Source organism: Leptonotus elevatus, chromosome 17, assembly GCF_054856555.1.
Source record: "Leptonotus elevatus isolate MCC_2025b chromosome 17, RoL_Lele_1.0, whole genome shotgun sequence".
NCBI lineage: Eukaryota > Metazoa > Chordata > Actinopteri > Syngnathiformes > Syngnathidae > Leptonotus > Leptonotus elevatus.
Genome location: NC_141255.1, coordinates 15,402,108 through 15,414,883, shown reverse-complemented (window position 1 = coordinate 15,414,883; position 12,776 = coordinate 15,402,108). Strand labels below are relative to the sequence as shown.

The 12,776-nt window shown below is 41.4% G+C and overlaps 1 protein-coding gene and 1 long non-coding RNA gene across 2 annotated transcripts; one reads left to right on the top strand and one right to left on the bottom strand.

The window, feature by feature from the left end:
• Nucleotides 1-2,721: 2,721 nt before the first annotated feature.
• On the bottom strand, nt 2,722-7,353 carry LOC147160168 (uncharacterized). Its single transcript, XR_015090588.1, has 3 exons — nt 7,264-7,353; nt 5,865-5,895; nt 2,722-3,029 (listed from the first exon to the last, which is right to left on the bottom strand). It is a non-coding gene; the product is annotated as an uncharacterized LOC147160168 (long non-coding RNA).
• Nucleotides 6,615-11,643, top strand: ifrd1 (interferon-related developmental regulator 1). The gene is made up of 12 exons (XM_086060206.1): nt 6,615-6,814; nt 7,755-7,859; nt 7,932-8,013; nt 8,089-8,213; nt 8,279-8,436; nt 8,505-8,555; nt 8,628-8,806; nt 8,888-8,996; nt 10,069-10,203; nt 10,276-10,404; nt 10,472-10,567; nt 10,640-11,643. Exons 1-12 carry the CDS (start codon nt 6,784-6,786, stop codon nt 10,724-10,726), a joined length of 1,287 nt encoding a protein of 428 aa, XP_085916332.1. The 5' UTR covers nt 6,615-6,783; the 3' UTR covers nt 10,727-11,643.
• Nucleotides 11,644-12,776: the final 1,133 nt, after the last annotated feature.

Here is a 12,776-nt window from a genome sequence, read left to right as displayed (position 1 = left end):
TAAAAAATATATAAATGGGGGGTTATGCTAGAGCAAACGCTTGAAGAATGATACTTATTATAAAAACGGCCAGCAGGTGGCAGCAGAGTATAAGAGATCAACCAGCGCCATGTTGCAAAAAACCCACAGTTCTAAACAGATTTGTGAATAATGATGAAACTTAGCTATATTCTAATGCTAATTGCTGCGAAACGGAAACAGGGAGACATATACTTTTTTTTCTGATAAAAGAAGAGCCTTTCTTTTGTTAGGGTCCAAATCCATTCAGGAGAGAAAGTCACAGTCCAAAAGGTAGGCTTTAAATCGTGACTTCAATGTGTTCAGTTTTTAGCAACACGAGACGAGCTAGCTAGCACCGGATTACGATCTATGATTGTACAATAAATCTTACCTTCATACTAAAACTTCTTTCTTTCTGCCCACTTTGAGGGCTCTGCATGTCAATTAACGTTTAAGCTGTTCCACACTGTGTTTGTATATTGAACCGTGTTGAAATTTTCACATTTCTTCTTCCAAAATGACGCGTAAACTGGTGTGGCTACTCTGTTTGTTTGGAATTTCGGACCATGTGCATATTAATGAGAAAAACGTGGCATCATTTGAGATCAACCCACTGTCGTTCGCTGAACCAATGAGGTTGAGCTTCAGCCCGCCCAAATCCTCCAGAGCCCGCCCCCTTCTCTACGAATACAAATCACGGAGCTCTACAAGTACAAATCGTTTCCCACCATCTGTAGCGAGAAATTTGGTGCAAAAGTCACGTGACTGGACAGCAGCAGAAAAAACACTTATGACTCCTAGTGGCGACTTCTTTGACTCCAAGTTGTCATTTCTACAGGTACAAATCACGACTTTTACGGATACAAATTTACACTTTTTTTTTACAGGTACAATTTTCTTTTTTTACAACAACTACAATTTATTTTTTACAGGTGCAAGTGACTTTTGCACCATATTTACCTCCATAGGTACTTTTTTTTTTTTTACAGGTAAAAAATTTTTTTTACAGGTACAAATCACGACTTCTACAGATACAAATCAATACTTTTTTTTTACAGGTACAATTTTCTTTTTTTACAACAACTACAATTTCTTTTTTACAGGTACAAGTGACTTTTGCACCATATTTACCTCCATAGTTACAGCACTCCATTAAGTGTTTTCATTGCAATTATTCCAAAATTAACCATTTCTTAATTCTTACAGTCTGTTGTTGCCAAGTTTAATAGACGTTTTTATTTCCTGAACCTCATGACGCTGCCCAAAAGTCATGGACTCCGCCTCACCAACAAACTTGGAGCCATATTGTCTGTGTCCTGTCTTATTTTAGCCTCACATCCTCAAATGTGTCAAACGGCAGCCTTTTTGAGTGCCATGCTGCTGCCGCTTTGACACGACATGATTTGCGACGAGAGGATCGCCGCCGCTGCCTAAATGGCAAACCCGAGCTTTGCAAAAGAGCTGCCAAGAAGGTTCACATTTGGTTCTGTAAAATGTGACTTTCCGCCCTGTGATGGGACAATCCACGCACTGTGCCGCCTGTCGCGTGCCAAAATAAACTCAGACCTTCTTCTGTATGTTAAACGCAGCTGTAGTACACAGAGGCTGCCCTTATAACCTCACACAAAGCGCATGGATTCACCGCACACGCCCTGCCTCCGCCTGAGAGACATACAATTTGTATTTCTACGAGGGGTGTCAAAAATAGTGCGTTAACTTTGAGTTAATTTAAAGATCCTTTAACACCACTAATTATTTTAACGCACGATTAATGATCGCCCCTTTCTTGGAAAGCCTGAGACTGGGGTCAAGTTTTATTCTACAATTTTAAAAATGTGCAGAATTTCACAAGTTACTTCGTGCTAAAGATTAGATAGCTCTTAATATGGAAATTAAAATGCACTGAACTGTCACCCACGTCTTACAAATGCAATTATGCCATCTAGTGGCAGAAATATGACCTCAACACAAATCAATATCACACATTACTGTATCAATGACTAAAAGATGCAGCCAAACTAGTTTAATTGTTTTTCCACTTTTACGTTAACAAGAATATGAAAACTTTTTTTTAAATGTACATTTTATTGTTATAAATGTTGCAATTAATCGGGAGTTAACAATTTAAGTCATGTGATTAATTACAATTAAAAAATGTAATCGCCTGGCACCGCTGATTTCTACACAATGAAAAAACAGACTACATTTATTTGAGCACAACGCATAAAGAGTAAAATTAATATTCAGGTCATTTCTAATTCAATTTCCACCTTTCTTTGATTACCATCCATCCTGTAGAAGACGTCTGAACATATTTCAAGTAGCAAAGATTTATCAGCCACAATAGAGGAAGGGGAGAAAATAGAGGACATTCCGTGAATAGGAAAGGGACTTTTTTTTTTTTAGGAAATGGAACAGAACCAGCTGTCTTGTAGCTTGGTCCACGACTGATTGGAAACCCATCTGTCTTGGAAAGTGGGCAAAATGGGACTCACATCCAACTAGCTGCATCACATTGCCTCCACAACGGGAGCCAAAGAAGCAAAAGGGGACAATTCAACGGCTTTGTTTGTCACCCTTGGCGAGAAAGTTGCAGGTAATGAGGTCACAAGTAACTATCAACATGTGTTTAATCCACTTCATCAGATGGCTGGTTGACAATACCTTATCAGCTTTGTGTGTGCACCTCCGGGGCTTAATGGATTTTTCACAGGCCCGAGATAAGTGAGCGCAAAAAGCATTCAATGCAGATTTTTGCTCAGATTCTGCAAAAAATCGACAAACGGCAGTTCTTGTAAACGTTTAAAAAATGGTTTGCAAATAGCTTTGCAAAGACAGGCGGGGACTTAGCGCTGTGGGAGTGTGATGAGGTTTGAAGTTTGAGATGAAAAGGAAGAGCAGAGTTGGGACTTTTTGACCGACCTTCCTCCCCTTCCCCCGCCGCGTCTCTCTTGGCTGGCTTTGATCAATTAAAATCCATGTCGCGAATCACGGGAAAGGACGTGTTGCCGACAAAGGCCTCCATCGCCCTTAAAAGATGAATTGAAGAAGAAGAAAAAAAAGCACAAGGCTATCAAAAACAGGAGAGGAAGTTGCATGCAAATATAATGAAGACAAACTACTTTAAAGATACAGTAAGAAGGGATTCAAAGGGAGGTGCCTTTTCGTTTCATTCCACCCAAGACTGGATTTCAGTAGTTGATGGTCAGTGGCATTCAAGAATGGAAGCCAGAAATTTCATTCAAGTGGTGTTTAGCTCAAAAAGGAAACAGCAATATCTCTTACATGCATAGTTCTTATCGAGAGAGCACATTAAAGCATCATTCAAACTAGAAACAGGACCACCTTGGACTTGTCATCACTGTTGTTGCCATGGTAACACAGAACTACCTACTTTAAACTGTGATATTGGTAGACTAGCCTGCAAACCTATCATGTTGTGTTAGCATTAGCATCACTGCTAACTGTGAAGAGTTGTGTGCAGGGCCTAATATAGAACATGGCAGCCCATAAGTTGTAATAACAGTGTTCACCACTAGATGGCAGACATCACTTAAAAGTGCCTCCAAAGCCAGGTCTGTAGTTTTACATCAAAGAAGAAAAGCAAGCAGGGCCAAATTAGCTCAAGAAAACAGCGTCTTTCAGGTAAAATAGGAAGAAGATGGTCACCAAATTCTGCCGAGTCGCCACAACAACACCGATCTCAACAGCACACAAAGAGCCATTTTGTATTTCACAAGAACCGTTGACAGTTCGTTTGAAGGGCATGAGGAGTTACTCAATTTGTGTCCTCCACAAACAAGGAGATATGAAATGCTTAATAATGTTACAAAAGCATATGATAGCTTAATTTGACTTCCCTGATCTGGGTGTCAAACTCAAGGCCTGCCAGGTAATTCTGATAACTAATTGAATGTTTTCTTTTAATTTTGGCAGAATATATTAAAGGGACAGGCTGTGATCCTTAGTGCCATCTAGTGGTGAACTAATAATTCATTCATTTTTAAAACTGACTGTTTATGTCAATAGTATGCAAAAAAATATATGTTGTATCGCATAGATGTTTTTTTTATTTATTCATATACCGTAATCGTCTGTCTAGTAATCACTAATTAGTCTCACTTTACTAGAGCTGCCTTCGCGGCAATTTTTCTCCCTGCTACGGATGCTCAACGAACAACTTCGCGAATGTAGTTAACCCGAGTGGTGCTTGCCTCGAGTGTCGGACTCAATGGATCTTCCACAGCTGGGGCCTGCAGGTGGTCGTCACTAATTCCCGTGATTCGGGCCCGTCTCGTCACCTTCTCGCAAGCTTTTACTAGCTTTTTTTTTTTATTAGCTCCTCCCGCTAGCCGCTCTCATTAGGTACTCCATCCTATCGCTCCGATTTACTCCTGCTCACCGCTCTTGTTAGGTGCTCCAGCTAATTACGGCTTGCTAGGTCTTTCGGCGTCGCTCGCCTGGATGGTCGTTTGCTTACGCAACATATGAATTGGTGGTAGGCTTGCGAAATGTGGTCTCTCTGAGCCACCGTAATGTGCGTGCTCCTGCGTGCTTCTAATGCTTTTCTTTGACCACTAGATGGGGCTGTGGACTAAACGCTGGGTCTTTAATTTGATCAGCTATAGCATCCCTTTGACGGAAATAATGCGTCCGGCGATTAAAATGAATTTGACATCTCGATTCAGGAAAGGTCAAAACATGATGTTAGCGTTAGCCATTTAGCATTTTGTCTATAGTTGGCTATCAAATGGGTTTTTACCACTGTTCGTTAGCACTGACTATTTTTGCTTGGAAAGTCAATTACAAAATAGCAAGAGAGAGGCTGTGGAGGGGGCAAAATAAACAACTTCTTACTGCTACTTTAAATGTGTACAGTAATTACCATGTGTACTGTTCAGCGTCGACTCAAGACATTGACATAAATGCTTGTAGATGTCTTAAATGCTTGCTCATCGTTATAAAATTGAACAAGTGAGTCACTTCAATTCAACATCCTGAGTCTCAGTTGGCCTTAAGGCCTCAATATTCATTCCCTGACAACCCGTGCAGCCACGGGACTCGTCATTTTATACATTATTGAAAAACGAGGGAGCCCGGCGATTAATATTCGCATCATTTCTATCGTCTGCTGTCAAGCAGGCGCCTCCCGCTGCCATCTCTGCCTGCTACCTTGGTGCGATCATCTGTATTCCTGTGGCATGAAGTTGATCGGGGCCTGTGCCCACCCATGTAACGTGCACAGCATGCCGAGTGGCCGTCACACTGGGCTTCTCTGTCTTGCCTCTTTCTTGAGGCAGGTGATTATCCTCTGGCTTCTTCTTTGCTTCCTGCTACTTCAAATCAAACTTCAAATCAGCACTTGCTTAAGACCACGTGCATAAATCCTACTTTTCCAATCTAACGTGGTTGCAGTGCACACACCAGTTTGTTAACCAGTCAGCGCGGTGAAATTAAATTATGCATCACAGAAACATGTCTGTGGGAATTTCACTCGCTCCATTGCAATTGAAGCCGACTGTGAGGCAAGTCCATTTTAATTTCATACAGAATGGCTCCCCCTAGTGTGCCAAAGACGCCTTTTCAACTTAAATGCAACGAAGCAGGCCTTGTTAGTGACATGCACAACAATTAATTCAGCTCCCATTCTTTATGGCCGTTGTTGCATCTCCTCAGTTATTTAAGCTTGATTGTCACACTTGGTGAAAAACAAAGCCATGTACACTAAACTTTCTTGTTAAAATGCCTAGACTGCATGCTGATTTAAATAACATACTTAAAAATGCATTCAATGTGTCATAAATATCTGTGTCATGGGAAGGAACATTAAAATATATAGCGACAAAAAGTAATTATACACTTACTAGCCATGGCATTAGACACCACCTTCACAACCTGAAGAAATACACAACAAGAGCTGTGTTGAAAAGTGCATCTGCAAACATAATAAATCTAAATATGACCACAACAATGCAGAATATGTCACTGTTGCACTTTCAGAAAAATAAAATATCCATGATTTTGAAATAGTTTGTAAGAGGGGAGAGCAGGAAAAGGACATGAATGCTAATCCATCATATAAATAACATTATTATGTCCTGACGTTCTGGAAGAAAATAATGAGGCTTTGTTGTGAAAAAAAGAGAAAAATAAACTGCACTTTTTTTAAACTCTTGAAATGATTCATTAGTTTTAGACTAGCAGAATCCAGTGAAGATTAACACCCTATTCAGACTTTGCTCTTGAGGGTGTGGATTTGCATATAGTACATCGAAAATGTGGAGAATGCAAGTTTGTTAAAAGTCGACATTCGACAATAAATCATAAAGTACTGCAGAGTTTGAAAACTGAAACGCAGTTGCTGTGCTTTTCCTGCATGTGTCACCACAAAACATTGCGCCTAATTGTTAAATGCCTCGTGGTATAAAGTGAGCACATTTTTGAAGAGTATGCAAATAGAACTTTGGTTAAAACGTGACCGTTCGACGAGACGCCCACAAGTGCGCACAAATACGTCACGCGTGTGTACATGCGACTGAGATCCTGTCCGCTGATTGGTCAGCTTTGCCGGTGAAAAGTGTTGGTGTCGCGTGATCAACGCAGCACTGGTGTGTATGAGGGAAAATGTATCGTTTCGGACAACAGTGTACCTCCCAGATCGCTTTCAATTCCTTTTTCTTCACGGTGCCGCGGGGGTATTTTCATTTTGCGAGACAACATAATAAAAGCTGGTCGTGTATTGGCTGATTTTTGATCAAATTCGGAGGATTTTTGGCAAACAAAATGCGAAAGGCTAAGAAGAAGAGTGGCAGAGGTGAGTAAGGAGAGCGGGCCTCGGTGCGTGCGGCCGTGTTTGGTCTAGCAAGGCGTGTTTGGGAGTTGTAGTTCTTAGAGGAGGCGCCTGGCCGTTGAGTAGCGTTGAACGTGTCTCGCGCGCGAACTACAAACATGGGGTTGTATTCGTCGAACCATATCTTGTGGCTATCTTAGCAGCTAACACAAAGCAGTAGAAACGTGTGAACGCGCGACGATATACGTTTTTGTTTTCACTTTTATATTGTCAAAGCCCGGTGGCATTTATCTAGGGATCCTAAGAAGGCTTAAACTGTGATTAATGTACATTTACCACTTTGTAGCGTTCGCCAACACCCGTTAGATAATCGTCGGTTAGTCTACGTTAGCTCACTTATTAATCTTGAGTAATTTATCAACAAATAGCAACCCAATACGCAAAGTATTTTTGAATGTCCTTATTTTACGTACTTTCGATTATTTGTCACGTGTATGGCCGTTCCACCCTGTTGTAGGCTCAACGTCACAACAATGTGGCGGGGCTGAGTGCGGACATTCTTGTCTGGTTGTTTTGGGCGTGTTGAAGGCGGTGCTGGCTTCTTCCCTACATACATCAGCTGTTCAGTCCACGTCAACACATGCACGCTTGTTGCATGGTTTAACAGCTATGTTTCAATGTTAAATCAAGATATGGGGTTTAAAAAAAAAAGAAAAGTCAGGTTGTCGTGCCCTGTTAATGCATTTGTGACCCATGCCCCTCCAAACTGAACAGTGTGTTTGCACAGCCTGGAAAATAAACCTGAATCACCCTGACATGTTAATCTGCAAACCAGCAGCATACGTGTAACAGATTAGATAACGGTGGTGTTTGCTGCGGGTAGTACCTGTGCTGTGCCAATATTACATAACTGAGTCGCTCGTGTACTTACTGTAGTACCCCCCCCCCCCCCCTTCTTCTTCAGGGGCGCAGCATGGAAACGTGCAGTCTTTCAGCGACGAGGACGCCTCTGTGGAGACACTCAGCCATTGCAGCAGCTTCAGTGATGTCACCAGTGTAGCAGACGAAGGTGGGCATCCTTTCTGATGTTATATTAAAGACATATTTGTGTGACAGTACTAAGGGTGGTTTATTTTATTAGGTGGCGAGGTCAGTGAGGATGCAGCCCAGGAGGATTTCCAGTACAAGCTCAAGGGGTTCATAGATAGCACAGTGGACAAGAGGTATTTCTTTACGGCATGATTTAATTATTGCGATGAAAAAATGAGCCACAATCAATGTTTTTGCTTTTTCTTCAGTGCTAAGACCAGACAAGGGGCGCTGGACGGGCTAAAGACGGCAATGGCCACGCGCATCCTGTACGAGTTCATCTCAGAGCGAAGGATGACCATCACTGATAGCATTGAACGCAGTCTGAAGAAAGGTAAGTGGTGTGTAGAATTGAAGATGTACGGACTCGGGTCCAATTAAACGGGTTGCCGCTGTCAGGGAAAGGCGAGGAGCAGCGGGCTGCGGCGTCTTTAGCCTGCCTGCTATGCATCCAGCTGGGCTCTGGCATTGAGAGCGAGGAAGTGTTTAAGACCCTCAAGCCGGTTTTCAAGAACATCCTGGCCGACGGTTCGGCCAACATGCAAGGCCGACAGGCGGTGAGTTGCTCATATTGTTGCTACGAAGCAACTTTGGAAAATAAGCTGAAATAAAGCTCTCGTTTCAGGTGGCGACGAGTTTGGGCCTCTGTACGTTTGTTGCAGAAGATGACGTTTTGGTAAGTTGCTCTTCTGTTAGTAGTTGCATGCTGTTGTGTCTTTGAATGACCTCCACCGCTTGCGTTGTCCAGGACGTGCGCGCCACCATGGAGTGCTTCGAGAACCTCTTCAGCCGCTCCTATGCCAGGGCAGACGGCACGTGCGCCTCCATCAGCGCTCCGACCAGCCAGCTCCACACCAACGCCCTTCTGTCCTGGGCCCTGCTGCTCACCATCTGCACCGGCAGCCAGCTCAGAGACATCTTGCACAAGTACGTCACGCCAGAGCTCCACCAGCCAATTCCAAACAAATTGAGAGCCTTTTTTTTCCCCCTTTCCTTTCCGTTGTTCAGACATCTGCCCAAGCTTCCGAGGTTGCTGGAGAGCGACGACGTCAACATGAGAATCGCTGCAGGCGAGACCATCGCGCTGCTTTTTGAGCTGGCCAGAGACTTGGATCCTGTAAGTGTCTCGTGGTAAACACTTTGAAAATTGGAGAGATTCTACTTGGTAATTAATAGACGTTTATTGGAATAAATCGTGAATTTACAAAATTTAAGATTGGTTATTAACGCATTTGCTCCCAAAAACGTATAAATGCGTTCTATTTTAAATATTATGAGTGTCCCACAGACGTGTTTATACGTTTTTGTTGGACAACACAGAAGGCTTTGATGCAGCTTCTGAACTGAATGCTTTAAGCAATTGTAGTCATTATAAAAACGGCCAGCAAGTGGTAGCAGAGCAAAGGAGATGAACCAGGGCCATGTTGCAAAAATCTCTTTCCCACATAGTTTTAAACAGATTTGTGAATAATGACAAAACTTAGCTATATTCAAATGATAATTGCTGCAAAACGGAAACATGTATAAATATACTTATTTTCCTGTTGAAAGAAGAGACTCAAATCTTTCGTTTGGTAGGCTCCATATTTTTAGAGCAATAGAACACAATATTCTGTGGGCCTTGCAAATCAGTCAAAATCCAGTAAAACAGCCGGGAGCGAAGGGGGTTGCTTCAGTGAAAATGGCTGCCAGTGAATGAGTTAATAGTGAACTTAAATACAGTGAGTCATAAAAAAAAATTAAAATACTAACTAAAAACTGAAAATGTCCAAAAAGTAACTATAAAATGTCCAAAGAGGGAAAGCAGAAAATTATCATAAAATGTCTATGAAATTGCCAAAAATGACAGAGAACTGAATTAAAAAAAAAAATGCAGAAAACATTCAAAAAGTAACCATCAAATGTCCAAAAACAAAATAAGAAATCCGCCAAATTACCATAAAATGTCAGAAAATTAATAGCCAAAAAGGCAGAAAAATGTCCCAAAAAGGAAAATAATAATTGGTAATTATATTACATAGGTCACAACACGCCTTAACAGGAGGCGAACATCAACTTTTAAAAACTTGATTACGTGTCAAACAACACTGCAATGTAGCGCCAACTAAAAGTTTTTTTTTGGGGGGGGGGGGTAATTTACCTAAATGTTCCACCCCTTTGGAATGTCAACCATCGCCATTGTCTTATAGGATTTTGAGTTTGACGGCTGGGACGAGCTGTGCGACAAACTGAACGCGCTGGCCACCGATTGCAACAAGCACCGGGCCAAGACGGACAAAAAGAAGCAGCGCTCGGTTTTCAGGGACGTGCTCAAGGCAGTCGAGGTGAGTCCGAACCCGAATTGTTGCGCTTTGCAGTTGGCAGGTCATTGCGAGCCTGATCTTTGTCTCTTCCAGGAGGCCGACTTCCAGTCTGAGATCATCCGCTTCGGGACAGAACGCATGACCATCGACAGCTGGCTGAGGAAGAGGATGTACGACGCCTTCAGGGAGTTTGTAGGCTCCGGAATGAACTACCACTTACAGGTATGTTTATTTATAGCCGCCATGATGCCATCAATCGAGACCTGGTAGTTAAACTTTGCCTTCGTAGGCCAACGAATTAATCCGAGATGTGTTCCAACTTGGACCTCCCATGCTGGTCGACTCGGCCACAATAAAGGCCATGAAAATCTCCCGTTTTGAGAGGGTGAGGAACAAGTTGCTTGCTTTGATTGCGCCAAAACGAAACGCATTAAAAGACGTCTCCCCCTTTTGGCAGCATCTTCACAACTCTGCCGCCTTCAAGGCTCGGACCAAGGCAAGAAGCAAGTTCAGGGACAAGAGATCAGACGTGGGCGACTTCTAACGTTTTTGTTTTCTGGACAACCCACACTCAACAAAAATGTAAATGCAACACTTTTGTCTTTGCTCCCATTTTTTATGAGATCAACTGAAAGATCGAAAACTTCTTCCACTTACACAATATCACAATTTCTCTCAAATATTGTTCACAAACCAGTATAAATGTGTGATAGTGAGCACTTCTCCTTTGCCGAGATATTCCATCCCACACTGATTAGACACCGTGATTGGTGCACAGGTGTGCCTTAGACTGCCCACAGTTTCTGAGTCTCAGTGGCCTTTTATTGTGGGCAGTCTCAGGCACACCTGTGCACCAATCACGGCGTCTAATCAGTGTCTTGATATGGCACACCTCTGAGGTGGGATGGATTATCTCGGCAAAGGAGAAGTGCTCACAGATTTAGACTGGTTTGTGAACAATATTTGAGAGAAATGGTGATAATGTGTATGTGGAAGAAGTTTTAGGTATTTGAGTTGATCTCATAAAAAATGGGAGCTAAAACAAAAGTATTGCGTTTATATTTTTGGCGAGTATATTTACAAAGATTATCATAATGATCATAATCACTTCTTTCAACACACATTTTGTGGCTAACATCTACACAGTACATCTCTTTAATATAAATACACTGCACGAGTTAACCATAAGCGTGTCCACGCTAATTGTGATTTTGTACATAGTGCATTTGTGAAAGACTTCTTGTTGAATATTCCAGTTAAATTATGTCACATTAGATTCAAAGTAGCATTGACTATTTGTATTTTTGCCTCGCCCCTTTTTCTGAATTTGTTACCTTGCACTACATAGCTGACGACGAGAAGTCTCGTTGTGTAGAACCTGGTGTTTATTGTATTTTATTGTGTTAGGTGTATGATCTGAAGAAAAATATGGTGGGACAATAAAGCGCCAAAACACCAAAACTTGTTCGAAACATTCTTATCACTAATAGTGTGTGAATCGAGACATTTTACATGAGACAAAGTTTGCATTTCAGCTACAGAAAATTCAAGTTATTTATTACAGTAGTTTTTTTTTTTTTGTAATGTAAGGTTAAAGCTTTTTTAATAAAATATTCACACCAATGTCAGAAATTACAAGCTATAGTATATATCTATAAAAAGGGCTGTCAAAAGAATTTCCCCAGGATTGATAGAAAATATATTTTTGCTTTGCTTAGCAAGTTTAAAGAGAAGAAACCTTCCACTGAGAGAAGGTCACTGAGCCAATGGCGTGTGTGTGAATCTCTTTTACGACTTGGTATCAGAGTGAGGAATCTACCCATAAAGGGTACCCAGCGGAACGTTGTGCCCCCCACCTTTCTACCCCCCGCCCTCCCCCACGACACACTAGTGAAATCCCCAAGGTTGCTATTATTGCAAGTTTGTCTGAGCTGCCGCAAATAATGGCGGACAAAGAATAACCATGAAGTGTGTTATCAACAATTAGCTGCAGCTATTCTATTAAGCAAACATGATCATGCTGATTGGATTTGCAAAAAAGAAGGATGCTAATGAGCTATTAATCATTCTAGATGGAGTTATGCAAATAAGTATCAAGTAGGAATGAAACAGTAAGAGCTGTGCTGTCAGTGTTGATCATTAAAATATGGTTAGGAAAGTCATCCCATGGTGGAGTGACTGCATGTAATTAAAGACTACGCACAAAAATAATCAATAGCAAACTAATTGAACTCACTAATAAGAGTTTTCCATCCATGCATTTTCTACAGCGCTTTTCCCTCACTCACCAGGAATATGTAGAGAAATTACCTTTCATAACTATGGACAATTTAAAGCAGTCATTCTCAAAGTGTGGTACAGGGGTCTGCAACTTGCGGCTCTGGAGCCACATGTGGCTCTTCAGTCCCTTTCCCGTGGCTCTCTAAAAAATAAATAGAAATAGGAGAATATATATATATTTTTTACATATTTAAGTTTAGATAAAATATTATTTAAATGAATTCATGATTGAATAAAAAAGTAATAATCGAATATTCAAAAAATGTATGTAATGTAAAAAAAATAATACAAAAAAACAAAAAATGCCCAAAAAG

Bases quoted from the DNA above. Each gene is read 5' to 3' on its own strand.
- ifrd1 (XM_086060206.1), top strand. From the start codon at position 6,784: ATGCGAAAGGCTAAGAAGAAGAGTGGCAGAG. The intron at 8,214-8,278 runs GTAAGTGGTGTG...TGCCGCTGTCAG, and splicing joins TGAACGCAGTCTGAAGAAAG to GGAAAGGCGAGGAGCAGCGG. The intron at 10,204-10,275 runs GTGAGTCCGAAC...TGTCTCTTCCAG, and splicing joins ACGTGCTCAAGGCAGTCGAG to GAGGCCGACTTCCAGTCTGA.